This window comes from Aspergillus brasiliensis (assembly GCF_001889945.1).
Source record: "Aspergillus brasiliensis CBS 101740 unplaced genomic scaffold ASPBRscaffold_16, whole genome shotgun sequence".
In the NCBI taxonomy this organism is placed as follows: domain Eukaryota; kingdom Fungi; phylum Ascomycota; class Eurotiomycetes; order Eurotiales; family Aspergillaceae; genus Aspergillus; species Aspergillus brasiliensis.
In genome coordinates this window covers 18374-43408 of record NW_027137457.1, presented here as the reverse complement: position 1 = coordinate 43408, position 25035 = coordinate 18374, and the positions used below count along the sequence as shown (strand labels likewise).

At 51.0% G+C, this 25035-nt stretch overlaps 13 protein-coding genes across 13 annotated transcripts; 5 read left to right on the top strand and 8 right to left on the bottom strand.

Annotated features, from left to right (window-relative positions):
• Nucleotides 1-1444: 1444 nt before the first annotated feature.
• On the bottom strand, nucleotides 1445-1985 carry ASPBRDRAFT_337247 (uncharacterized protein). Its single transcript, XM_067623156.1, has one exon. It carries the CDS (start codon nucleotides 1830-1832, stop codon nucleotides 1515-1517), a length of 318 nt encoding a protein of 105 aa, XP_067474549.1. The 5' UTR covers nucleotides 1833-1985; the 3' UTR covers nucleotides 1445-1514.
• ASPBRDRAFT_47831 (uncharacterized protein) lies at nucleotides 1853-2600 on the bottom strand. Its single transcript, XM_067625956.1, has 2 exons — nucleotides 2455-2600; nucleotides 1853-2386 (listed from the first exon to the last, which is right to left on the bottom strand). Exons 1-2 carry the CDS (start codon nucleotides 2571-2573, stop codon nucleotides 2305-2307), a joined length of 201 nt encoding a protein of 66 aa, XP_067474548.1. The 5' UTR covers nucleotides 2574-2600; the 3' UTR covers nucleotides 1853-2304.
• A 731-nt stretch (nucleotides 2601-3331) lies between these two features.
• Nucleotides 3332-5525, top strand: chs3 (putative chitin synthase activator (Chs3); the record flags this gene model as incomplete). The annotated part of the gene is made up of 3 exons (XM_067618743.1): nucleotides 3332-5168; nucleotides 5220-5444; nucleotides 5494-5525. The coding sequence occupies 3 exons, from the start codon at nucleotides 3332-3334 to the stop codon at nucleotides 5523-5525; spliced, it is 2094 nt and encodes a 697-aa protein (XP_067474547.1).
• Nucleotides 5526-6241: 716 nt separating this feature from the next.
• On the bottom strand, nucleotides 6242-6652 carry ASPBRDRAFT_47829 (uncharacterized protein). Its single transcript, XM_067625955.1, has 2 exons — nucleotides 6488-6652; nucleotides 6242-6426 (listed from the first exon to the last, which is right to left on the bottom strand). The coding sequence occupies exons 1-2, from the start codon at nucleotides 6589-6591 to the stop codon at nucleotides 6282-6284; spliced, it is 249 nt and encodes an 82-aa protein (XP_067474546.1). The 5' UTR covers nucleotides 6592-6652; the 3' UTR covers nucleotides 6242-6281.
• A 650-nt stretch (nucleotides 6653-7302) lies between these two features.
• Nucleotides 7303-10017, top strand: ASPBRDRAFT_47828 (uncharacterized protein). The gene has a single exon (XM_067625954.1). It carries the CDS (start codon nucleotides 7530-7532, stop codon nucleotides 9654-9656), a length of 2127 nt encoding a protein of 708 aa, XP_067474545.1. The 5' UTR covers nucleotides 7303-7529; the 3' UTR covers nucleotides 9657-10017.
• Nucleotides 9725-11627, bottom strand: ASPBRDRAFT_337223 (uncharacterized protein). The gene is made up of 2 exons (XM_067623155.1): nucleotides 11567-11627; nucleotides 9725-11489 (listed from the first exon to the last, which is right to left on the bottom strand). The coding sequence occupies exon 2, from the start codon at nucleotides 11324-11326 to the stop codon at nucleotides 9794-9796; it is 1533 nt and encodes a 510-aa protein (XP_067474544.1). The 5' UTR covers nucleotides 11327-11489; nucleotides 11567-11627; the 3' UTR covers nucleotides 9725-9793.
• ASPBRDRAFT_47827 (HpcH/HpaI aldolase family protein) lies at nucleotides 11378-12724 on the top strand. The gene is made up of 2 exons (XM_067625953.1): nucleotides 11378-11491; nucleotides 11569-12724. The coding sequence occupies exon 2, from the start codon at nucleotides 11853-11855 to the stop codon at nucleotides 12663-12665; it is 813 nt and encodes a 270-aa protein (XP_067474543.1). The 5' UTR covers nucleotides 11378-11491; nucleotides 11569-11852; the 3' UTR covers nucleotides 12666-12724.
• Nucleotides 12725-13095: 371 nt separating this feature from the next.
• ASPBRDRAFT_47826 (RidA family protein) lies at nucleotides 13096-13717 on the bottom strand (the record flags this gene model as incomplete). The annotated part of the gene is made up of 3 exons (XM_067625952.1): nucleotides 13589-13717; nucleotides 13451-13524; nucleotides 13096-13389 (listed from the first exon to the last, which is right to left on the bottom strand). Coding segments are annotated over exons 1-3 (326 nt in total), but the record flags the coding sequence as incomplete, so codon positions are not given.
• Nucleotides 13718-14210: 493 nt separating this feature from the next.
• On the top strand, nucleotides 14211-15589 carry ASPBRDRAFT_661183 (uncharacterized protein; the record flags this gene model as incomplete). The annotated part of the gene is made up of 4 exons (XM_067628667.1): nucleotides 14211-14456; nucleotides 14515-14640; nucleotides 14697-15285; nucleotides 15345-15589. 4 exons carry the CDS (start codon nucleotides 14211-14213, stop codon nucleotides 15587-15589), a joined length of 1206 nt encoding a protein of 401 aa, XP_067474541.1.
• A 353-nt stretch (nucleotides 15590-15942) lies between these two features.
• ASPBRDRAFT_78441 (SDR family NAD(P)-dependent oxidoreductase) lies at nucleotides 15943-16947 on the bottom strand (the record flags this gene model as incomplete). Its single annotated transcript, XM_067629414.1, has 3 exons — nucleotides 15943-16295; nucleotides 16378-16805; nucleotides 16892-16947. 3 exons carry the CDS (start codon nucleotides 16945-16947, stop codon nucleotides 16024-16026), a joined length of 756 nt encoding a protein of 251 aa, XP_067474540.1. The 3' UTR covers nucleotides 15943-16023.
• A 599-nt stretch (nucleotides 16948-17546) lies between these two features.
• On the top strand, nucleotides 17547-19161 carry ASPBRDRAFT_200014 (uncharacterized protein; the record flags this gene model as incomplete). Its single annotated transcript, XM_067621386.1, has 3 exons — nucleotides 17547-17591; nucleotides 17641-17769; nucleotides 17854-19161. The coding sequence occupies 3 exons, from the start codon at nucleotides 17547-17549 to the stop codon at nucleotides 19159-19161; spliced, it is 1482 nt and encodes a 493-aa protein (XP_067474539.1).
• A 651-nt stretch (nucleotides 19162-19812) lies between these two features.
• ASPBRDRAFT_47824 (WW domain-containing protein) lies at nucleotides 19813-20583 on the bottom strand. The gene is made up of 2 exons (XM_067625951.1): nucleotides 20448-20583; nucleotides 19813-20384 (listed from the first exon to the last, which is right to left on the bottom strand). The coding sequence occupies exons 1-2, from the start codon at nucleotides 20516-20518 to the stop codon at nucleotides 19910-19912; spliced, it is 546 nt and encodes a 181-aa protein (XP_067474538.1). The 5' UTR covers nucleotides 20519-20583; the 3' UTR covers nucleotides 19813-19909.
• Nucleotides 20584-22450: 1867 nt separating this feature from the next.
• ASPBRDRAFT_135777 (uncharacterized protein) lies at nucleotides 22451-23806 on the bottom strand (the record flags this gene model as incomplete). Its single annotated transcript, XM_067618725.1, has 1 exon — nucleotides 22451-23806. A coding segment is annotated over one exon (1356 nt), but the record flags the coding sequence as incomplete, so codon positions are not given.
• Between the last annotated feature and the right edge of the window lie 1229 nt (nucleotides 23807-25035).

Sequence of the window (25035 nt, the reverse complement as noted above, 5' to 3'; positions counted from 1 at the left end):
CCTGCAATTCTCCTGGTGATATCTCGCTTAAGCAGCATGGCGACCTAACCACACATCAACTTGTTCCCGCAACAACATGATCTCTTTCACTCTGGTTACTAATTGAAACACCAACACGGAACACGCGAATGCACATATCGCCATTTGCTGTAAGAACATACGTTGTATGTCTGCATCCTTGCCAAGATGTAGGGGGTGTCTTGGAGCTTGTGCCGTGTATCCCCATCCTACCAACATTCCTCTCAGAATGTGCTGGCAAGGAAACCCCGCGGACAGAATCCCCTTGCTGGATACTGGGCCCTGGAGGGGTTATTTATTCCATCAAACGACACTCCAGATCCTTCCGTGTCGGATCGTAGATAAGAGGGATTGTCCTACCAGGCGGGAATGATTCTAACTATTCGGTACTGTTGCCTCTCAGCCGTATGTACCTCGATCTGAACAAGGGCTCCAGAGGAACGCCGACCGTGTGATATAGTAACTTCTCATCCTCGTACCCCTTTCATGAGACATGAGAATTATTTCGTCCTACCCCTGACTAAGGCAATAGCTTCATTGTTCGTTCAGGTCCCGAAGCGATCGGCAATTTCGTCTCTCCACTCTCGAACGGACATGAGTTCGGTATCCGCTCATCTAATTTTGGAGATTCAGTCTGGAGGTCATTACAACCTGTGCCCCTAAAATCAAAATCTATCAGTCGAGTCTTCACTGTCAATACTTTGGATTGTTTACCTCGACATAGGCCTGAGAACTCTCTATTTCCGAGCTCGGCGTCGTCCGCTCAGAATCGATATCTCATATATGTGAGCACCAAAAGAAAATATATGATCTGCACCTCATATAAACAAGAACCTATGACGAGCTTGCCACGTGCCCCGACATGATAGTGATCGATCGTCTGTCTGAACGATATTATCCGTGCACGTGATGATAACAGCTACCACAACGACAGTATCGTATGTTGATCATGATCGCGCAGGCACTGATATACCATGGGTGGCGTAACCAGAACACGTAAACCCGGGTATGGACTAACTCTGCTCTGTTGTCAGACGTTCGTTGTCTAGAACATACTTCGCATATTTTTTGATCGAAATACTGCAATCTCAATGGTCCAGCAACGACATCCGCCCATACAAGAGCTCTTAGATACATAGTCCGTAAATCTTCAACGTCACTACTCAAAACAGTCCATGCTAAAACTAGAAATATCAGCAAAGCACATTCTGATAGTGAAGGCCTAGACTGGCTGTGTCTCCATGTCGAGGCGGGCCACGGATACTTAAGGATGACGTATCTATGGAACCTATAGTGGATGTAAATGTTTCAATCCAGGGATACTTTCAAGATGTAGAAGATCCCGTGCACATATACTGCTACGATACGTCATAATTTTCCATCGTACGTGGCAGACAGACTCAGCATGATTGATATCAAGCAGGGTGTACTCTATGAGGAACCAGCATAACGACTAATATCTTACTCCGGTTACCAAGTCAGTCATATTGGTGTTGTCAGGAGTTAATACAAGGCGCCAAGCTGAACGGAACCCGGACGACCGATTGCCTATCGTTCCGGAGGCCAATGGGAAAGTTCATATCCTGGACTGTGCGCCGAGGCCGCTCCGTTGAGCTCGCTGGACCACGCGCACCAATCATCGACTGGCCCGACGGGGTCCCGAACTTTCCGCTAGGATGAGCGATGTGTGAGACATCATCCGGACGGAGCAGCCTTGTGGCCTCCGGATCCGAAAGGCTAAAAGCTAGAGGCGGGAAGATGCGAGCTTGGATCACTGTCACGCCATCTGACTCGATCGATCGCATTACATACATCCGTGTACAAAAGTGTGTGGGGGAGAGGTTGAATACGATACCTCTTATATAACATTTGCAGTGGACCGGCGCAGATAGAAGGCTGCCTAGCAGATATCATATTCAAAAATCGCAAAATGTTTGGATTGATGAGGATTTGTTTGGTGATTCACAGTACTTTGTGCAGTCAGCAGCGGGTATCAGCCATGTAACAACCGTCTGAGACTGGAGGCATCAAATCCCAAGAAGGGTAAGTGTGATACTAGTGGATTAATCTATTAAGCCAGCTCATATGGGCTGAGCAATGGATCTTAAGGGTCCACCTTCTATGACAGCAACGTTGAGGGGTAGGCGTCGAGTAGTTTAATTCTAACCAGCCACCCACATTTGACGAGTTCCTGCCATAGTACATGGGAAATGATGGAATACGAACACCGAGCCCACTCATGACCCATGGATCGTGGAATCGCCCGGGAGCTTTGACACCCGGCGGCTAAGACATGCGACCCATTTTGATGATTGAGGCAGCCAGATGAACAGCGCAGTGGTGGCATGGGGAAGAATGATTGGGTTGCCTTGAAAGGGTAGTACCACTACGAGTTAGTAGTGGTCGAGGAAGCGAAAGTGAGACAGTGAGACACACCTGGTACAGGCAGCGTCAGCAAAGCAAGCGGATGGGCTATTTTTGGCGACTCCCTCCTCCCAGTTCATCCCAGGCGGGCTAGTCGGGCCGAGAGAGGGAAGTGTAGCCTGTCTCTTCATTTGGCCCCGTGACAGTTAAATGGTGACAAAGTCACCAGTGCCAAAGTCGCCATGGCGTGGGAGGGACACACAATAAGTGCAGTCTCGAGTAAAGTATTGGGGTGACTGGTGACTAGTAAGAATCCAACTGAAGCTAGTACGGAACTAAGCCGGAATTGACTTCTGGGCGCAACTCTCTTCCCGAACCATCTCCTCTTCTGGTCTCCCCCCCAAAATCTCCCACTTCTTTGCCAATCCCACCGGTGGTCTTTTTCCCTTCTTCCCTTCTTTCAACCGTCTCTCGCTTCGTTTGACTGACTCTTTGGACCTTCGTTTGTCCCCCATCGTTTCCCCATTTATTCCTCTCCCCTCCGCGGGATGGAATCCAGCAGCTGCATCCCATCAGGACCCATCGTTTAGCGTTTTCTGCAAGGTAGGCAGGCCGATTTTCCCGGTGGACCCCCCAAATTTCCCTGAACTGACCCATCATCCTTCTCCAGCTTCTCCACATTCCAGCAGTCCCTTGTCCCGCGATCCCTGATCTCCCCTCGTTGCCTTGTCTCTTGCCATTCGTTTGCAGCACCCTGGACCCTCGTCATCTGCCTCCAGCGCACATGGCAGGTTTCATATTCCATGCATAGCCCACAGCTTATCGCATAACCTCGGGCTCGACTCACGGACGTCCCGACTGTCAGGGATTGACCTGCGACCAGGCTCACGATATACATCTTTGGTTTTCGATTCACCGATCGCATCTCAAACTTCAAATTTCAGACACAATGGGGTGCTCTTCAAGCGGCGGCTATCCCCAGCCGCCTTCTTCCCCTCCCCCGGTTTATCTCCGTTCTTCCCCTCCCATTCCTCCGGTCCATCGTGAGCCCCGGCGGGACAGCTTCAATCGCCTCTACAGTAGGCCTGTCCCCAGGAAGTCATTGACGGACCCGGTGCCCATGTCCGACAATGGCCCCGAGAACCAACGGTATTCAGTTCCACGGGTCAGAATCCATGGAGAGAGCGATCAGGCAGTGCCGGACTTTCAAGAGGATGATTTCGAGATGACGCTTCCTACTGATGAATTCGCCCACATATCCCTCTCTGAGCAGCAGCAAACTCATGGAAAGAGCATCGACGGATCTTCCCCGCCCCCGGTGGAGGTTTTGAAAGCCCACCAGCTACCGGAGCATGCAACATACGGGCACACACCCCATAGTAGTGCTTCTTGGTCGGTAGTCGATCCTCACACAAAAGACGAGAGTCTACCCAATACCAGCACGTCTTCTTTGGACCAGAGACCTGTTAAGGACAGTCAGACCAGCTCTTCCCGGGACAGTCTCGAGAGTGCAACGCAACCCTCGGAAGTCTACGAGCCTTTGCATTACCACCATCGACCGTACGAAGCTCCTCAGCCTGCAAACCGGCAATCACCAGCGAATGGTTCCTCTGAGAGTCTGCCGAAGCCACGCCCAGCTGCCAATGTTCGCTCTCTTTCGACACACTCCCTCGGATCCGACCTAGGTGAAAGACGGAAATCCCGGCTCTCCCCATACCTTCATGCGCGCGCATCATCCCGGGACTCCAGTGTATCACCCGATGTCCGACCAGTGTCTTTCGTTGAACAGCTCAACAGCTGCTATCCGCAACCCGGACCTGCCCCTGTACAGATTGGCAACTCCCACCTGCAATCCGCGGTCGGCAATAATGCATCGTTATTGAGCCACAAACAGACGTTCGACATGTATTTGGCCAATGTCAAGAAGACCGATGACCCCGCCATCCAGTATGAATTTGCGATCTTTATGGTGAACGCAATGTTGGAAATGCCGCCCGATGAGGTTGACGGTACATCTGCGGTGTATGGCCAAAAAGGAACCGACATCAACCGTGCTAGCCTTCTGCGAGAGTCCAAGTCCATCCTCCAGCGCCTAGCGGATCGCAGTTATCCCTTTGCTCAATACTATCTGGCCGACGGATATGCTTCGGGGTTGTTCAGTAAAGGGAAAGAGGACTACGATCGGGCGTTTCCATTGTTCCTCGCGGCCAGTAAACACGGACATGTCGAAGCATGCTACCGGACTGCGTTGTGCTATGAATTTGGGTGGGGTACCCGAGTGGAAGCCGCCCGGGCACAGCAGTTCTACCGCCAGGCAGCATCCAAAAACCACCCAGGCGCTATGCTACGGATGGCGAAGGCTTGTTTGGAAGGGGACATGGGGCTCGGAAAGCGCTATCGCGAAGGTATCAAGTGGATGAAACACGCCGCCGATTCATCCGACTTTCAGTATAACTCTGCGCCGTATGAGTTAGGATTACTCCATGAAACGGGATACGGCGATGATGTGTTTCCCGACCCTGCTTATGCTGCCCAGCTGTTCACCCAATCGGCGGACCTAGGCCATGTTGAGGCCAGCTATCGCCTGGGCGATGCTTACGAGCACGGCAAACTCCAGTGCCCTAGAGATCCGGCTTTATCGATCCATTTCTATACCAACGCTGCGCAAGGTGGACATCCACTGGCCATGATGGCACTATGTGCCTGGTACCTCATTGGGGCAGAGCCTGTGCTTGAAAAGGATGAGTATGAAGCGTACGAATGGGCTAAGCGTGCTGCGGAGACCGGTAAGATACCCACATACACGCAAACAACGGCATGCTGACATTGTGGTACAGGACTCACAAAGGCACAATATGCCGTTGGATACTTTACGGAAACGGGGATTGGCTGTCGGCCAGACCATCTAGCAGCCAACGTCTGGTACGTGCAAGCGGCGGACCAAGGCGACATACGAGCCAAGCGCCGAATTGCCGCCATTCGAGCAGCTGTCGATGGGGTTAACCCAGAGAAGGCCAGCGCAGCAGCTGCGGGCACTGGCCGTGGGCAGAAGGAAAAGAAAGGTGCGTATGGTCTCTAAAGATATTATGTTCTATCTAATTAATGGCACAGAAGGGAAATCGAAACGCTTTGGTATATTCTGAGCATCGCATATCTTCAACAACCCATGAGAGGGTTCCGCATCTATGACAGTATATCCACCAATCTACATTCAGCAGCACCATATAACTAACACATGTGAGCGATCATGAACCGCACGAATAGAGATTTTGAGAACATATTGGCATCTTATTTTGAGTTATACTGAGCGATTTTTGAGGCACGCGAATACTGTTTGTTAGCATTACTGGGGTTGAACCTGTACAGACTCTGTATCATGCATAATAGTTTGGGGAACATATAATCAACTTGAGGATCATATCTCATTTTACTACACTGGGTCTGTTCTTTACCTAACCGAGTATCACGAGCTCCTCATTGGAGTTGCTGATGAACCAGACATTCGTAATCCGGGGAAGGAAAGTCGTACTCCACGTGGTCAGCTAATCGATCTTGGAAAAAGAATGTGGCGGTGCACAGACCTCCAAGTGTAATAGGCTGTATACTATCAAGTAGAGTGGTTATTGATCAGGTTCCTACAGTCACGATTAGACCTAAACCCTCCAACTGTTCTATCTGCAAAGGAGGAGGATGATCTATACCTCACTATGGCAATCACTATTCTAATAGACAGCTGTATGAGAATGTGAGGGACAGCGGGGAAAGATAGTAAAATAAATAAAAAGAAAATGAAAGAAAAAGAGAAGACAGAAAGAAAGTTAAGAAAACAAAGGGCTTATGTACCAAAGTTCAACTGAGCCTCTATATCTTTCTATCTATTAATAAAGATTGACGTTCTGCTACCCATCAACATAGCGCCATATAATAACATAAAGTATTAACAAAGCCTTATTGAGCGATAGAGCCAAATCCCCTCCGTTAGGCCATTGCATATAACTCCAAATCAATCTTATACTGGCAGTAAAAAATACGATGGAGGGTAAGCTGAGGATAGAGTCAGCTATAGATATCTAGTATTCAATCGAATATGGTCCTAATTACTTACGTCCATTGACTTCGTACGATCCTTTGAAGGATAGTAGCACTTTGTGAGCGAGTTGGCGAATGGGTGGATGCTAATGAGGTAGTTGTTTTCTTGTTGATATTCATTTGCTCGATGGTGCAGGGAGAGCAATATGGGGCTGCTTGAAGAAATAGCGTAGGTGTTGTGGGAAAATGGTCTCTCTGATGAATAGAATATAAACACTGATCATACCGTGGTTCAGCGGATCGGATCTGTTTTGCGCTACTGACCCAATCGGGGTCTCTGCGAGTCTTGGCATTCTGATTCTGATGATATCCGGTTGTTCAGCCTTATTGCAATTTTAATTAGGAGATATTAAACTGCTTTCAGTTAGGTAAAAACCTAGGTATTTTCAAGTGCCTCGTATCATATAATTTCAGTCTGATAGTCAAGTATATATAGATCATGTACAGCTAGCTGTAAACTGGTTGTCTTCACCCTGCTTACTCAGGGTCTTGGCAGTCAAAGGGAAGTGAATCAGGGACATCCAGCTACTGTGGGGGTTCCAAGTAACCAGCTTCCAAACCAAGAAAGGCCATGTCGGCCTCCATCTGGTTCACTAAAGATCTTCCTATTATTATATGTGACCCATGTAAGGACTACGTAGATGCGGCCACTGTTCTGAAATATACGGCAGCCAGATAGGGAGCAGTGACCAATCAGAGGGCAGATAAAGATATAAAATCGTTATCTGGGGGAAAGCGGACGATAGCAGATAAGAGTCAATAGCCGATCTGCCCTTCTTGATAAGGCCAGTTTCCCCATTTTCTACTCCTCTTTCCCCATCTCTTGTGTCCAGATAATCGAGGGATTCGTGAGCATCATCGTTCTTTCTCATAGCCGATTGCCATCCATCTGGCACCCCGTCCAAGCGTGCCAAGGGGCAGCCAACCACCTGGCATCTGCGAACCGAAGGATCGACTAGACAAATTGCGGGGGTGGGGGTAAAGACTATGCGCCCCGGATTTGCTCCGTCGTGCCGTTCCCCTCTTCGCGTCGTCGTCTTCCTCCTCAGCGTCTCCTCATGGCGGATATCCTCACCTACGCAGATATGACTTCCTACCAGCCATTCCAATGTCTGATTTGCCTACGCCGTTTCACTCGGCATGAGAACCTCAAGCGACATGCAGCTCTTCATTCTCGTTCTCGAAAGGAGGTCTCCTTGCCGTGTGACTTGTGTCAGGCGACCTTTTCGCGGCCGGACTTGCGCCATCGACATATGAAGAGAAAGCATGCAGAACATGAGCAAGTACGGACGAAAAAGAGGCCCAGACAAAGGGACGAGGCCCCCCTCCGGCCCCAACATGTTGGCCAACATCGTGGGCAGCTGCAAGATGCTGATGAGCTGGAGCCGAATCGGCCGGTATGGACGTCTGAGCTCTCGCAAATACCCTACGAGGATGGAGGTGGCGATAATGGAGGAGAAACCAGCACTGCGTCCAGCGCATCACCCATGGAAAACAACGACTGTATCCAGCCTGTCCCAGGTAACCTGACACAACACATATCACTGGACGAGTCTGCTTTGCTAGACGCGTTAGAGCTGGAACGTAGCCTGTTACGCGACACCTCGCTTCACAAAGCAACCGACCAGTTCAATTACCAGCCGCCCACGATATCCGGTTCACAACCTCCTTCGCCGGACATTGACCTCGGTGGTCTCAGCTTTCCTAAAGATCTCTCTGTTATCCCAATACCACCAGAGAGTACTCAGGCACAGAATCGCTGGTTCCCCTCTTCTTCGCAAATTCAAACAGGCTGCAACCTCTTCTTCACCCATGTCGCACACTTTCTCCCTTTCCTACACCACCCGACATTCGATCCCACCACCATTCCTCCTCATCTCCTCCTCGCCATGCTGTCCCTCGCATACCAGTACGGCGAAGACCCCGAATGCGATGCCCGCTCCGGCACAGGCACAAGCCTCGCCACCCGATGCTACCTCCTCGCCCGCTCCATCCTCTCATCCAGCAACCACCCTCCCTCCACCGCCACTACCACCCCCAACGACAATCTCCCCCTAGTCCAAACCTACCTCCTCCTCCAGATCTGCGCCATGGTGTACCTCTGCGGCGACGACTCCACGCAAGGCCTCCAAATGCATGCAACGATGATATCTCTCGCGCGGTCCACAGGTTTAATGCACCCGATAAGCACCGAATCCGCGCACACCTGCGACCTGGAGTCCCTCTGGAAAGAATTCATCAAATCCGAATCCCACAAACGGACCCTCTTCGCCGTGCACCAAATCGACGCCCTCTGGTACCAGCTCCTCTCCATCCCACGCGCCATCTCCCACCTCGAAATCAAACACGACCTCCCTTGCCCGGAAGCCCACTGGACTGCTCCCTCCGCCGCCCAATGGGCGCATCTCCAACTCATCTCCCAACAACAGCACCATAGTCATTCTACCTCTATGCGCTACGACGACGCAGTCCGCCACTTCCTCTCTTCCACATCCACATCCACAGACTCCTCCACCCCACCACCCACAACAATCCCCCCCTTCGACCCCTATGGCGCCATCAACATCACACACTTCCTCATTTCCAGCGCTCGCGAAATCTCCGGCTGGTCCACCATGACTGGCATGCTAAGTATGGAGCGATTCTCCGCCCTGCGCTCATCCCTTCTCGCTCTCGGCCTTTTCCTCTCCCCATCACCTTCCCCTACCCCCTCTGACCCCACTCAATCCACCTACAACGCCAAATCCACCCACGCCACCGCGACCTGGCAAACCGCCATGATCGAGCTGCAGATGTGGTCCCCCTCCCACACCGGCGGCATCGTCAAAGCCAGCATCGACACGATGCTCCAGCAATCGACGGAACTGGCACCCTCGGCGTGTGAGTTCCTCTGTGAGGCGGACACGGCCAGGTCGTTCCAGCCGCATGTGGATTGGTTTCTGACGTATTTGGATCATGTAGAGAATGTGGGAGGGGAGGCCCCCTGGGTGACGTTGTACGCGTATAAGGCGTTTTTGGTCGCGTGGCAGTTGGTCCGAGGCGGGGTGCCGGGGGCGATGAGGGTTGTTGGGGTGCGGGATGGGGATGTAGAAGGTGCAGTGGGGTGGGCGAGGAGGGTGTTTCGGTGGAGGGAGAGATGGGTTATTGGGAGGTTGGTGTTGGGGTGTTTGGGGGGGTTGGATTGATTTTTACTGTTATTGGTGTTGTGTATGTGTACGTTGTGTGTTGTTGTATGTAGGATGCTCAAGCAGTGTGTATGTAATTACTAGTGAGTTACTACTTTGACTAACCGAGTTCATATCTAATGTTTACTCGGAGAATATCAGTACATCTCATATCGCCACCGAAGCTGCACCATCTCTTCTGTAACTCCTCCTTTCACCACCTTTCCGATCAAGTCGGGATCACCAGAGTCCAAGTACTTGTTCTCACGACGTACGCGCCAGCGATACACCGTGACCGTAGCAGCCAGGAGGAAGGCCGCGCCCATGAGCGTTCCAAAAGCGGCATAGAAATGCGGACTCTCGTAATATAGATACGAGGCCCATATGTTCGATGTACCGCCAATGGCATTCACCAGTGCCGAAGCAGCAGCGCGCTTAGACACCGGACGGGCCAGATGCAGGTTGATAGTCTTGTAGAGAAGAAGCTGTGGACCAACCGACGCAAACGGGAGGATCATCATGGCAAAGTATCGTGCGCCGGTGTTGAGGGTCGACATGAGGATGATATACATGACGATAGAGATGGAGATGCAGCCTAGAATGAGAGGGTAGATGGTATTGTAGCGATCGGAGTAGAACATGATGGCGTAGTAGATGATGCCGGCGAGGATGTAGGGAGGTGCAGTAAGAAGAAGGCTGATGGTGTTGGAGGAGAAACCGAGGGAGCTGATCAGGGTGGGGAAGTAATTGGCGATGGAGCCTTGGGTTTGGGAGAGCATGTTGGCGAAGATAAGCAGGAGGAGCTTTGGGTCGGAAAGGGCTTTGAGGAATCCGCGAAGGAGAGGCTCGTTTTCGGTGCCTTCGGCGGCTCCGGCTTCGGATTCAATGCGCCAGACGGCGAGGTCTCTCTCGATCGGGGAGAGGATGCGGCTGTTGTGAGGAAACTCGGGCATGATTAAAGCGCAAATTATGCCAATACCGACGGTGGCGCTTCCTTCGATGATGAAGAGCCATTGCCAACCAGCAATGTTATGGACACCGTCTAGCTGGAGGATGGCAGCCGCAAAGAGTCCACCAAAGGCATTGCCGACTTGCTGGGCAATGTAGAGACCCGCGATGCGCTTTCCTAGCTCGGCTTTGGTGTACCAGGCTGAGAGGTAGTAGATGGCTCCCGGGAAGAAGACGGCTTCGGCAATACCGAGGATGGCACGCACGGCGAGCAACTGGCCGTAGTTATGGACGGCGGCGGTTGCAGCAGAGATGCAGCCCCAGATGGACACAGCAAGACAGATGTACATGCCTGGCCGCGAAATCTTGGTAATGAGGAGGTTGCTGGGGATCTGAAAGGGCAGATAGCCAACGAAGAGAATTGAGACTGCTGTGGCAAATTGATCTGTTGACATATGGAGATCTTCCATAATCCCCTGCAGCTTGGCTGAAGCAAGGTTTTGACGATCGATGTAGTTCAGAATATACAAGATGCCAATCGTAGGCAGAACCATGAGGTCTACCTTGCGGACGATTTTCCGGTTGAGTCGTCGACGTTCATCTTCGCTAAGACTGCGGAGGGACGCTGGCATCCGCTCATATGCATCACCAAGGACATCATTGACTTGTCCTTCTGCGGAGGAGATGTTGCCCTCCGACTTGATGGACGAGGGGCGTTTCTTGGTGTCCATTGATTCTTCCATGACAGAACGAGTGGAGACGTTGGGAAGCACTGAGCTGGTGCTCTCTAGGGAGATTTGACTGTGATATTAAGGAACGTCAAAGGTGTATATCATGTTATCCTGATTGGGCAGACCATTGCTGTCCATAACATCTGGTTATGCCGACCGGCTATTGATGTGGAGTCTGTTACGAACGGTGGTGAGTCACTGATTCGTTGACAATCAAGCGCCGGGTAGATAAGGAGGGAGGAGCGCACTAACCTTATCTTTAGCTCCATATGAGCACAGTCCACACAGTCCATGCACTCAAACCTTTCGACCTTTCAAGGCGGAGGGAAGGGGGAGGAGGAGGAGGAGTCGAGATGTATCGGCGGAGCTCCTCCCGGAGCGCTAAGCACTCCTCCCGATCAAGCCCCCTCATTGGCGAATCACCGTCAACACCACCAATATCCTCAGTAGCAGGCCAACATACTTAACTGACAATGTCGGCGAGTCCAGTAAAAATCATCATTGCCTATCTCAACGTCCTCCTGACACTACCGACACGATGACTTACACGAAGACCTACCCCACCCCTCTCACAACCGAGATCTCCAACCCTCGGCTCCGGCTTCTCAATAAGATCAAAGCCGGAGAATACCCATTAATGACGTTCATGGCCCTTCCTTCTGTGCGCATGGCCCAGATCGTCGCTCTGACCGGGGTAGACGGCATCATTATCGATTGCGAGCATGGTCATATCTCCGACGATGCTATGCACAACTCGGTCGCCGCCATATCCTCCTTGGGTGTATCCCCCATCATCCGCATTCGCGGTCCCACTCATGATATTATAAAACGTGCCCTCGATACTGGTGCGCACGGCATCATGGTTCCCCAGATCAACACCGCCGAAGAGGCATTCCAAGTGGTGGCGTCCGCCAAATTCCCACCTCAGGGATTGCGAGGACAAGGGTCTGCCTTTCCTGCCATTGGCCACGGTCTGACTACTCCCGAGTATATGAAGTCAGCCAACGAGACCATTATCACTATGATTCAGATTGAGACCCGCGCCGGAGTGGAGAATGTCGATGCTATCTGCGCCGTACCGGGGGTGGATCTTGTCTTCATCGGGCCGAATGACCTGGCACAGTCCCTCCTCGGATACGTGCCTGCACGAGGAGACGAGCCAGAGTTCGTTGCTGCAGTTGAAAAGATTGTTACGGCGGCGCGGAAACACGGCAAGTGGGCAGGGAGAATGGTCAACAATGGGTCGTTGGCAAAGGAGGCCAGGAAGACGTATGACACGGTCGCTATCACGGGCGATACGAAAGCGATTCAGAACTGGTATATGGCAGAGTTTGAGGTAGCACGGTCATGAGCTAGTGGGGTGTATAGAATATAGAGAGTGTCATATAATGAAATAAGATATGAAGAGCATTTCCTAAACATTCCTCCTGCTGTAGAATGGTACATGACACGTACTGCTTATAACCATCACAGAATGGAGATAGAATAGTCACAATTCAGTGAATTGGTGATGGTATGGTCAGAGAGTAAAGGAAGGGAAGAAGTGAAGTGAGAGCGACAGGCGCGAAAGAGAAGGGAATCATCACGCAATCACCTGACAGGAGCGTGATCTCCCACGCTTTCCTGTCCAGGTTGACTGATCAGGCTCACACCATAACCGACTAACATGCGAGTCAAAATTTCACCATATGCTTCTGAACCTTATACCTGAGCCCCCAAAGCCTCTACATGTCTTTACACAACATCACTGGAAACCAAACCAAGGAATGATTTTGCTAAGTAAAACGTTCTATTAAGAATGTCATTATTTTTTCTTTTCTAGACCGAAGACCCTTTATATAGCCAATAGTTCATGCCTGCGCAATGCATTCAATCTCAATAACCGTCCCATCACCCGGAGGAACTGCCTGCAGACATGACCGAGAAGGCATCGGCTTGGGCAGGAAATCGATATACACCTCGTTCATGGCAGCAAAGTCCTTCATGTCCGCAAGATAGACGTTGTACTTGACCACTTGCTCGAGCGACGACCCGGATAGTTCAAGAACCTCCTTAAGGTTCTGGAGTACAGTTCGCTGTCAAGCTAGTTAGATGACGAGATTCGTCATCAGAAAACGCTGTGCGGAGAAGGCTTACTGTGGCTTGCTTGATCTCTCCAGTGGCTGTTTGGCCGGCACAGAAAACGAGTCCAGGGACCTTGACCGCGGGGCCTGCAAATGAAGAGTCAGCCAATTCCCTCGTTTAAAGATACTCAAGATGGGAAAGACTACTCACAGTTGTGAGGCTTGGGAGGGAACTTCTCGCTCGAGATAAGTTGGCGCGACATCGTGATTGGATGGATTTGCGTCTGGTGATCTATAAAATGGGATTGGAGATGCTGGTCTGAGATAGTTCATAGGATTGAAACCCCCTTTAAATGCCTTCTTTCTCACTCCATCTGCTGCGGTGTTTCTCTGGCGATGCCAAGCCTGCACCCGGCTGCTGTGGGAGGAGCTCCTCCCTTATCGTTATCACGGTTGTACTGGCTTGCTTGATCGGCATGAACTAACCAGCTTAGTGGATCCCAGAGGCAACCCTATCGGATACGCTAAGATAGCGATGCCGTGGTGGGAGGAGGAGAAGGGAAAACGCGAGCTTCGATAAGCACACATCATGTCATTGATCCATCTCTGTTGCTGCTCCGGCAGTGCTGGACGCATAATCTGGGCTCCTCTGCCAGAAGAGCTCTCCTGAGCCATATCACATGGTTCCTGGTGTTCTGGGCACTGCGTGCGCCGATAGGGCTTCAGTCTGGACGTGTATATAATCAGACTTTAATCAAGTACCAAACAAAAGATAGAAACTAGACATATCACAGTCATTGCATAGATAACTTCCCCATTTTCTGAACATCATCATGGCACCTACAGCTCCATTCAATCCTCCTTCAGCTGACCTCCCCGGGAAGCCATATGTCCCAGAATGGGTCCCTCCTCCAGTAACAAAGGAAAAGCACAAATTTGCTCAGCTCAAATCGATTGACCTTTCGCTGCTCGACTCAGAAGACTCAGCAGTGGTGGACCATCTGATCCAACAGGTTAAGGTCGCCATCCGCGACGACGGCTTTCTCTTCCTCGAAAACTACGGCGTTTCCTTGGAGCAGGTCAGTAAAAGCCCCCAAAGGCTTCAGAGTCAGACGAACTGATGGGTGTCATCTCCAGCTCCACCGCCAGTTCGCCCTCGCACAGTATCTCTACAGCAACATCAGCGAGGAAGACAAGGAGCGTCTCCTGTTCCACCCCGACACAGGTGTTTGGTCTGGATACAAGCACCCCTACGGATTCAAGGCAAGACACTCAGCATGTCTTCTCCAATCCTAGACAACTAACCTTGTAACGTGCAGCGCAACCGTGGCCCGGCCGACGGAATCGAGCAATTCAACTGGTACAAGCCAGACTGGGAAGACATCAACCGAGTCCCGACATGCCTCCATCCGTTCATGGATGAAATCGAGGCCTTCTGCAACTACTTGACACAATCCGTCAACCGACGACTCCTTACACTCTTCTCTCGCGTCCTTGAGCTACCCGACGACTACCTCTGGAACAACGTCCAGTCTCACGGCAGCCCAACTGGAGAAGGCTATTTCCGACATGCCCTCTTCCGACCGGTACAAAAACAAACCGAAGAGGCGTCGAAGGGGCTTCGTATGCACGGCCACACCGACTTTGGTTTGACCACGCTGTTGTTCTCCGTCCCCATCTCGTGTCTCCAGATCTGGGGTCGCGATGAACAATGGTATTACGTGCCGTACAAGCCCGGTGCGCTAGTCATCAATATCGGGGATACTTTGGAGATTGTGTCGGGAGGACATTTCAAGGCGACGAGGCATCGCGTGTACAAGCCACCTGTGGATCAGTTGAATGAAGAACGGCTGTCGTTGGTGCTGTTCAATAGTTCAGTTGGGGATTTGAGGATGGCGCCTGCATACGGTAAGTGTTCGCGATACTGGCGAGTAGGAAGTCTTAAGTGTGTGCTGATAATTGGCTAGACTCTCCACTTATTCAACGCGAAGGATGTGTTGAGGAACAAGGCGTTTACAAGGAGTTCCGCAGACTCACATCCCAGGGCCAGCTGGTGCCGACGAATCGCGAATGGCGCGAGATTCAGATTTCGACTTGCACTGACCCGACGGATACTGTGCGCAACCGCCTTGGGGCTGATCAAGTGCTTATTGATGGTAAGATTATGCATCAACGAGAATACATGGGTGTCAAGGTTGTTCTGCCTGTTTGATGATCGAGGAGATAGGGCGATGGTTGTGGACGTAGTATCAGATGTCAAGAGTGTATGCGAAGTATCTTATTTCTAGAGTTGTTATTCTATTTTTCTTTTCAACTCAATGAAGGTCTAACACTGCGAATTTAAATATAAGCCTTGGCCACTGTAACTCTTTGTAGAAATGACGACCGAGGATTGACAGCAATGACACAATTTTGCCTACACTCATCGATACTGTCATACCCCAGGGCATCTCACCTGGAGACTTTACCTTGGTCACCTACCACTCTTCATACAGCCAATAGATTCCAGACGCATACCGCGATGCATTCATCTGACTCAATTAAGTAACAACTTCTACATCATCAGGCACATTCACATCGCTCTAACAACGACTTCATCAAAACAAATCAAGTATTTGAGCTACAATCCACTACCTAACTAAACTATCACCTCAACCCCCCCGCCAACAAAAGACTCTGCCCCGTCATATACCCGGTCGTCACCAACATCAAAACCACATTCGCCGTCTCCTCTGGTGTGCCCAGCCTCCCCAACGGAATCCCTTTCACCACCTCCGGCACCGCCTCAGCATTCGGTATCATGCCCGTATCCCCAATCATCGCAGGAGCGACATCATTCACGCTGATATTATACTCAGCCAGTCTGGTAGCAAGGTTCTTCATCATCCCAGTCAGACCACCTTTCGAGGCTGCATAGTCTATATATTATAACATCCACAAATCAGCACAAGCCCATAATCATGTACGTCTGTATATTTGATAGGATAAGTAATAACTCACGACACCCGTTAATCCCACCCCCATACGCCGCAATAGAGGACATGAAGACAATACGTCCCCAGCGCTGCGCTTTCATATGTTCGACCACTCCCTTGACGAGGATAAATGATGCGCGGAGATTAGTGGTGATCATGTCGTCAAAGTCCGATAGATCGATGTCCCAGATATTGGTGATTCGTTTGCCGGTCCCGGCGTTGGAAATCAGGATGTCGGGGCGGTGGCCATCATGTTGGCTCATGATTTGATCGAATAATGAGGCGATGTCGGTAGCGGAGCGAAGATCGACTTTGTGGATGGAGATGCGGAGATTGGGATAGCGGGATTGTAGTTCTGCGTGGAGGGATTGTATGGCGGGGAGGTTGGTGGAGTAGGTGAGGGCTAGGTGGGTGCCATTTTCGGCGAGTTTGTGGGCACACGCCGAGCCGATACTGATGTTCAGGGGTTGGTTAGTTCTTAATAATTTGAATGCGGTGCCTTCTGAAGGACGAGGGTTTAGATTGAGGACAAGACTGACCCTCCTGAGGCACCGGTTACTAGAGCTAGTCGGCCTCGGATATCGTTGGCGGACATGTTTTGGGACAGGCAAATCACGAAACTTGGTGTGTATGGCGGTCGGTAAACTGGAATTGCAAGCTTTTATCCTAGTTGATGAATTTTGGGGTGGTCATTGATCGTTATCAAGAACCAGATAGCAGGATAACCGAGCTTATATTCTTTAGTGCACGGAGCTCCTCCGGGACCCACATGGAGCTCCTCCAGCGAAAGAAGTTCTCTGTTTTGGAAAAAGTAGTTCCTTTTCTCGTCCCAGGGCCAAAAAGCGAGTGATACAAGCTGTGTTAGGCGAAGAAATGCTTCTCAAGCGTTAGTATTGCATGTGGAATGGGAGAGTATGATGACGCCGTGTGTCTGGCGTGAACAACATCCAAGCCTCAGGATGGAGCTAGCAAATGGCTTTAAATATCTTGCAATGACTGGCTAAGTGTAGTTGGTATCGTCGACTATCTCCGACAGACCTTTATGAAGTAAACAGAAATCCGCTGGGAGATGAAGTCTTGAAAGATGGGTTACACGAAGGTTCTCCCATCTGTTCATGTGACTCCCAAGCATACTTCCTATCGCTGTCCTCCCCCGTCACGCAACCGCTGCAGTGCCATCAAAATTCTTGAGTTATGGATCGTCTGCCAGTGGAGCTGAAGTGCCTTGTGGCAGGAGCGGTAAGAGCTACTACTTTCTTCGTTTGAAACTTGCTGATCCGAGTCCTAGGTGAGCGATGTGTCGCGGGACGCCCTGCAGGCCTTATCACAGGTGAACCACCAGTGGAACCAGATTGCTGCGTCTCGCCTCTATAGAAATATGACAGTATTCATCAAAACCATTCGGCCCCAGGATCGCGTACTCCAGCTGCTGAAAACCAGTCACATCTTGCCGCATGTCAGGCATCTGACAATCCTTGGGGAAAGCTTCCTTCGCCCCTAGCCGTTCGAGGACGAGAGTGTAGGCAATTATCTCGAAAGGAGCCTCCCTGAAGATGTCAATGTTCCACTCCAGGATCGTCTCGATGGTATTTGGACTCCGGCCATTGTTCTAGTGAAGCGGTTGGCCTGTCTGCAGCAGATGAACATCCTGGCTTTCTCAGATTATACTAAGGTTCTGGACGTCGTCGCCGAGGCGCATCCATACTGTCATGTGTCAGTATTCCCCTTATATCTGGATAAGCCATACCAGATTCTCGAGCCGAGTAAATGGATTCATTCTCCTGTGCTAAATGCCGTTACGGTCATTAGCCTTGAAGACTACCATCTGGGGGTCTTCACAGACCATCCTGATCGCATTCTACGAGACTTTCTCCGTCAAGCCCCACATATCAAGCGCTTATCATTGCAGATCAGCCAGAAAAGCCTTAAGGACACTTATAGTCACTACATCCGCTGGCTCGCGACGCAGCCGGTAGAGAGCGAAAACAACCAAGAGATTCCGCCTGCGAAACTAGAGATGCTGTCGTTGCCGCTGATCACGGAATTGACTGCGGAAAGTGTGAAGAGGTGGTCTTGGGTCACTGATTTGGGATATCTTACGGCATGGGCGGCGGGTGCCATCAGGGATATGACCGTGATGACGACCATCGCGGAACTGCAGCCCTTCCGGGCCTTGAAGCGGTTAACACTCACCATCAACCCAACTGAAAAATCCCCATCCTGGCCATCAGCCATCAAGGCAATGTTTAACGCGCTGCTGCCACTGGTTTGCCTTTATCTCCTGGGAACGTACGACCCACGGATACTTCCCACCGCGGTTCTGGACCGACATGGCCCAACTCTGACCGAGCTGAGACTGCACTACAGGCGGACACAGTTCCAGCAGGGCTACGAGGCATTCCGTCTCTTACAGAAAGGACAGATCGCTCCGATCTTCACCGCAGAGGTCATTTCCCGAATTGCAGCCCGCTGTCCCGTTCTGCGGACACTGCGGATCTGCGTGCAGCGGTACCGAGGCTACTCGATTGAGACGCAAGCGTACGAAGCCCTGGCGCAGTTCCCGGTCCTACAGACATTGGATCTTGTTCTCAAATGCCAGCCGATAATGCAGAGGAACGGGACGCCGTTTCCGCCGCGGAAGCTGAGCGCGGACGAACGAGAGCTCGTCTCAACCCCGTGGCGCGACATCCCCAAATGGGTTATCCGTGACAGCACAATCAACTCAGCCATCGACGAATCGTTGGCCACGGCAATTTTCAATCGCATCCGAATGGGACGACCGGGCCGTAGATTATTATGTCCTTTATAGCCTCGCAGATCTTAATATAAATATTATTTATTGATATTATCTGGATAAACGGCCCTCTTTCTTTTCATGGGATAGATATTGAACAGCGAGGTGGATGGCATGCCCCGTTCAGCTTAGTTGGAGGTGCGACTGATCGCTCCATGAAGCTGAGCCTCCCCATCTGGATCTGTCTGATAGAAATAACATCTCCTCCTCAAATCCTTATGCATTAAATATGGAAACTGGTAAAGAGATTTCAAGGGTGCTCTTCTGTATAAACAGTGGAAGGCGCGGGTCTCCAGACGAAGGAGATAAACCACGTATGTCACTAGTTTAGAGGATATGCAAATCGGCAAATGTCACACATATCCTACAAAGGACTGCAATAAGTAATATTGCTTCCCTTCCGAACAGTAAAGGAAAGTAGATGCGGTATGAATGTAATCGACTCGACGGGTCTCACAGAGCTCCTCTGTAGTCCGAAAGTAATCTATCGCGAGTAGTCCGAATTATGCCAGCTAATGGATCATCATAGGACAAAATAGATACCATGCTAGGTAAGAACCTTGAGATCCATATCTGCAGATCGCGAACAGAGATGAGAGAATGAGAAGGGAGGATAAAAAAAAAAAAAAAAAAAAAAAAAAAAGACATAAATAAAGAGATATTTTTGCATCATTCAATATAATGCACAAAAGCATCACATGTCAATATATTGTCCCCTCAATGTGCATCACTGGTAGAAACCCTCCAAAGACGGGGCTTTCGGTTAGATGCTCGCTCCAAGCAGAGTTCCGCTGACCAGTCCTCCGCCCAATGCCAGGACAGCCGCAACCATCTTCTTCAACCCTTTCTTCTCCTTCGGGTTGTGTGGAGGCTGGGGGATTTGATCGTAGGGGCTTTGGTACAGATTGGGATACCGATTGGGATATGCAGCGGGCGGGGGATAAGCGGGATTGTAGTTATAGCCGGCATAACTATTGTATTGCGGCTGCGGGTAGCCATAGTATCCCCGCTCTGGGTTTGGCGCGTGGGCGGGCTGCGAGGGCTGAGGCTGTGGGATGTACACTTCCGGTAAGTCATGATCTTGTGGATCTGCATCTCCTTGGCCGACAGGTCGAACGCGCGTGGTGGCTTCACGATTGGGTGGGGGACCGTTAGGAGGCGGAACTGCTCCACCAGGCGAGGCCGGCCGAGATGGTCGTTCCCAGTGTGGCTGTCTGGTAAGAATATTGACATAGTACCTGTTCGTAGAGCCATCAGTAGTGGATACCCAGGAGGAAGGACTAAAAGAGGATTTGGCTTACCATTCTTGATATCGATCGTCGAATTCGGCTTTCCAACCCTCGGGTACAGACGGGGTAGGGGAAGGAGGCATGTTGACAGTTGATGTGAACAACGTGACGCCCAGAGAGCAATATCAGGTACGGAAACACAGCAGAAGATGGCACAGGGCATGCAAATATGAATGAGTAGGGAGGCACTTCAGCCTTATTGGCGAGCTCACGTGATTATAGGCTACCACACACTAGACTACTGCATGATGACTTTGGACCTTTGCCAAAGCAAGCGCCCTTGCCGATCTTTCCCTCGTCTTCCTGTCTTATCTTCCCCCATTGGTAACCCACTCACGGTGAGGGCCTGGTCTCTCCCTTATCTTCGCACGTAATCCCCATATGATCTGACTCTGCTTCTACTATAATGGTGGCACATCCTCGAATTTACTACCGTTTACGATGACCCGGTAGATGTGGAACAACCCCAGGTGTGGTCGTGTAAAACGGAAGGTACTACTTGTGCCAACACAAGGATCTAGTGATTCAAGTGGAAACAGTAATCTGCATAGCCATTATCTACTTATCAATAAGACGTCAAGCTAGTACTGATTCCCGAACGACTTTATATTAAACAGAGACAAAGGTGATCTACATGCCATGAAAAAAAAAAAAAAAATAAATATAAAAAAATAAAATAAAATAAAATAAAAAAGGAAGATAAAAGTCCCCACAAACATTTAAGAATCTACTGGCCGCGGAAGCCCCATGATGATTCCTTGTCCCTCGAAATACGTGAGCACCTTTTTGAACCTGAGAGTGGAAGCAGGCTCGCGGGTCTCTGTAGATGACTCGACCACCACTGCCGGTGATGAATCGTACGATGAAGAGGAGTCAGAGCATTCTGTTGGAGGAGACATTGGCTGAGGGGTAGATGGATGCTCAATTATCTGCTCTGGAGGCGACAATGGAACGGGTGCTGGGAAAGAACCCGTGGACTTACTTGGAGACGCTATACGATGAGGAGTAGAAGGAAGGTCAATGGTCTGCCGTAGAGGTGGTGATACAACTGCTGCTGGGGAAGGATCCGAGGCCTTACTTGGTGAGGACAGAGATTGAGGACTAGGCGGAGGCGCATTCAGCTGCCCCAGAGGCATGGGTGAAGGGTCTTGATCCGGTTGAGTCGCGATGCCGCGAGATGATTCGGCTGATCCTCGTGATCCCCCGGGGGAAGAAGGAGATTTAGGGGTAGACGGAGGATCAGCCGTCTGCTTTGGAGGTAGTGATGAAAGGCTTGGTATGGGAGAGTCCGTGGACTCCCTTGGAGGAGGAGACCTAAGTTGAGCAGTCGATGGCGAACTTCTATGATTTAGAGGCGGCGATATAGCAACTGGTGAGGAGCATGAGTCAGGGGACTCCTTTGGAGGAGAAGCTGTAGGTTGAGTAGTAGACGGAGATGCCATTGTCTGCTCTAAGGGCATCGTTGGAGGAGGTTGGACCTGCTCAGTAGTGATACTCCGGAATGATTTGGCTGATGCTTGTGATTTTTCGGAGGAAGCACACGGTGAGAGCGGCGGAATGGGGTGCTCGAAATTTGGTACCTTTGGTGGTCGTGGTGGGCCACATACCGTGGCTGGTAGCGGTTGAGCTATGGCTTCATCCTCAGTCACCGATCGGAATGGTCGTGGTGGCACAGGCGGAGATGCATCCTCATCCTCATTAACTGACGAAGGCCGTGGTGACAGTGGTGGACGCCTTCCGGGCGCTGTGAGCAAAGATTGTGGTGGTGGTGAACCTGCACGCCCGGAACTCGGGCTTGTTGTGGATGCAGAATCAGCCAACTCCCAGAAGTCTGCACCATACCGTGATGGGTCAGAGGACACAGAAAGGGGGCTTGATACCCCTTGTGGGTTTGGTTGTTCCGTCATGTCTTGATGATCAATCTGGCCACTCTGTTGCACCGCTGGGAACTTGGCGGGACCTGCTGAGATTTCATCCATTCTGAGGCTCACCCCCCGTGAGGCGCGAATCCTGTTCCCTAAAATCTTCCACGTGGCCTTGGAGACGTCGTTCTTCCAGCGCATCCAGTCGTCAATCTTGTCTCGCAATAGACTCCAGGCCTCGTGCATCTCCGTATGCTTGGGTTGCCGCTTAGCTTGCTGGCTGACCCGTCCGCGTAGGGTGTCGAGGCATGTCTGTAACTCTTGCTGCAGTTCTTTCATTGCCGATACTGAGTCATGGGTTTGTCGTGCATTTTCTGGATCCATTTGGCCTTCCAAGTGATAAAGCTTCGGAACCATCACATCTTGGACCAGCCTGTATCGTTCGATGATCATAGTGATGTTGCGATCCAGGGTCTGGTACTCGTGCTGGGGGTCTGCGGCCTGGCGGATTGAGTGTTCTACTTCCCCCAGCGTGCCTTGTACCCACCGTTCGAGCTCCCCCTGGGTCACCTCCAATGGACAGAGCGAGGCAACGTCCACGATGCTATGCAAAAGCTCCTTGGTGCACACAGCGGCGGAGAGTGACGCGTAGGCATGCCAGCCATCGTAATCGTGGCCGTCACAGTAGTCAGAGATCCCGCACACCGTGAGGCAGGAAATGGTCTCCATCATAGTGATTGCTTCCATCTCATAGCAGAGAATCCCGAGCGACTCGGCATATTCATCCCGGCTACTGACGTCTTTCATGGCAGCGCTCGCTGAGCCAATCGCTCCCTGGTGCACCTTGACCAAATCCCTTCCATCGCGGGAACTGCGAAGGCAGATGGAGCTCAAGGCCCGGACTTTGGCGCTCAAACAGTCACAATGGCTGGCGCAGTGGGTGTAATGAGTCGAGTAGAGTCTATCTTTCGCTGGTCGAGGCAGAGGGGGCGTTCCTATTTCCTGAATCTTTTCGTGTAGAGATAACCCTTGCCGTAACTTGGATTCTAGCCGGGTCATTGCACTGTGAAGAATGGCAGGGGGCGTGGCGATCCGACTGATGATCTCATGACCGTCAATGGTCATTTCTCGCTTCTGATATGGGATTACTTGGGCTCCTAAGACCACGTCCCCCAAGCGAACATCCTGCTTATGGGACGGGGCACCACCGCCAGTCCCGACGAGAAGCATAAACCGGATGCCTGGGAACGTGCTTCGCATATCGGAGGCAATACTGCCCGCGTGAGGCTGCCCGTTGATATTCGAAGCGGGACAATTCATGACCACAAGATGATTGCCAATCCGTCCGATGTCATAGCTATTTTTGTCGTCCCGGCCGCGGACAAGATGCGTCGAATCATGAATCTCGTCGAACATCTTGACCGCTTCGTAGTATTCGCTTGGATGTATACATATCCAGCCAATCAGGTAGTTAATCTGGGATATTGCGGTTTCGTGTGGGCGTGCCATGCGTTGAGACATAGTAAATGTGGATAGGAAACCGCAGATCAAAGGGCTTTGAGAATAGAGCCCCTCCAAAGCATGAGATGGGAAGGGGAGGTTGGTTGGGGTAGTTATACGTCCGAACCCAATGCGTTGAGCGTCGAAAAAGGCTACTCTTGAATAGTAAAGCACCACTGCCAGGTATTGGCCACGGTAGTCAGTGGCCCATACTGTTGATTAATCACAGCCTTGTCGAAACCGTGAGAAGATCTATAATCCTGGCCAAAGTGGCTTAGGCTTGTCCTTGGGTGTCTATTGACGAAAGTGAAACAAGGGGCGAAGTACTACGGAAGGTATGCAGGAATGGGGCCTCGCTCTCCGACCGCCTCTTGGGTCGAAGGCATTCAGCTGAAGGGTCACTCACATCCCTTATCTGGCCGACCTGCCAGCACCCGATTTCTGAGACCCATCTGCATCATCTATGTATCTTGGGTTTGACTGTCTATTCCATTACATTTGCTGACTTCCAATCGGGAACCGTGCCGTTCGAGAGTAGGCCTCTTGCAAAGACCCTTCATAATATGGGCCTTCCCAATGCTACTGGTTGACACATTGTGTTAAGGGTTATTGTTGAGAAAGCCAATGATGGCAAACAAGGACGATAGGCTCACAGTCACGATGGCCAGCTTCCTCTGTATGTGCCTGGGATGATTCGGAGTGGTTGACTTCAACCATCCTGTTGGCTAGGCTCCTACGCCTGTACGGGGCTTTGCGACGGTCGCATGCGCTTCGCTGATCAAGCAGAGATGTTGTCATGATCAGTGGGCGAAAAATTTCCAGAGCAATTGTATAGGGTCACCAGGTCTTTCCCCTTCCTCGCCGATCTTTCAGAAGAGATAGAATCATATCTGCCCTTTATCTTGAGGCATCAAGATCCAAGATGAGCAAGATATCGTTTCGATGGAGCTATACCACCGCATGCTCACGCGCAAGGAAATTGGTAATACAATGGCATAGCCGCTAGATCATTGGAGAATGCCTCAAATGGACATACTTGGGTGGGCGAATGAGCGTCTCTCGATAACAAACCAGGGTACTTATAGCGGTACCACTATTGCGACAGAGGTCCGAGTCCAGAGGGAGACTAGCCTCACCAGGTGAGGTGACTACTCTGTAGATTCGTCTTGGGTAGAAAAAAGAAATGCAAGTGAAGAGGCAGATGAGACGACTGGCTTCCTAATTGCCTTGATTCAGCT

Bases quoted from the DNA above. Each gene is read 5' to 3' on its own strand.
- ASPBRDRAFT_337247 (XM_067623156.1), bottom strand. From the start codon at position 1,832: ATGTATGTAATGCGATCGATCGAGTCAGATGGCGTGACAGTGATCCAA.
- ASPBRDRAFT_47831 (XM_067625956.1), bottom strand. From the start codon at position 2,573: ATGAAGAGACAGGCTACACTTCCCTCTCTCGGCCCGACTAGCCCGCCT. The intron at 2,387-2,454 runs GTGTGTCTCACT...TACCCTTTCAAG, and splicing joins GCTGACGCTGCCTGTACCAG to GCAACCCAATCATTCTTCCC.
- ASPBRDRAFT_47829 (XM_067625955.1), bottom strand. From the start codon at position 6,591: ATGAATATCAACAAGAAAACAACTACCTCATTAGCATCCACCCATTCG. The intron at 6,427-6,487 runs GTAAGTAATTAG...CTCTATCCTCAG, and splicing joins ATCGTACGAAGTCAATGGAC to CTTACCCTCCATCGTATTTT.
- ASPBRDRAFT_47828 (XM_067625954.1), top strand. From the start codon at position 7,530: ATGGCGGATATCCTCACCTACGCAGATATGACTTCCTACCAGCCATTC.
- ASPBRDRAFT_337223 (XM_067623155.1), bottom strand. From the start codon at position 11,326: ATGGAAGAATCAATGGACACCAAGAAACGCCCCTCGTCCATCAAGTCG.
- ASPBRDRAFT_47827 (XM_067625953.1), top strand. From the start codon at position 11,853: ATGACTTACACGAAGACCTACCCCACCCCTCTCACAACCGAGATCTCC.
- ASPBRDRAFT_47824 (XM_067625951.1), bottom strand. From the start codon at position 20,518: ATGCCTCCTTCCCCTACCCCGTCTGTACCCGAGGGTTGGAAAGCCGAA. The intron at 20,385-20,447 runs GTAAGCCAAATC...CTCTACGAACAG, and splicing joins GACGATCGATATCAAGAATG to GTACTATGTCAATATTCTTA.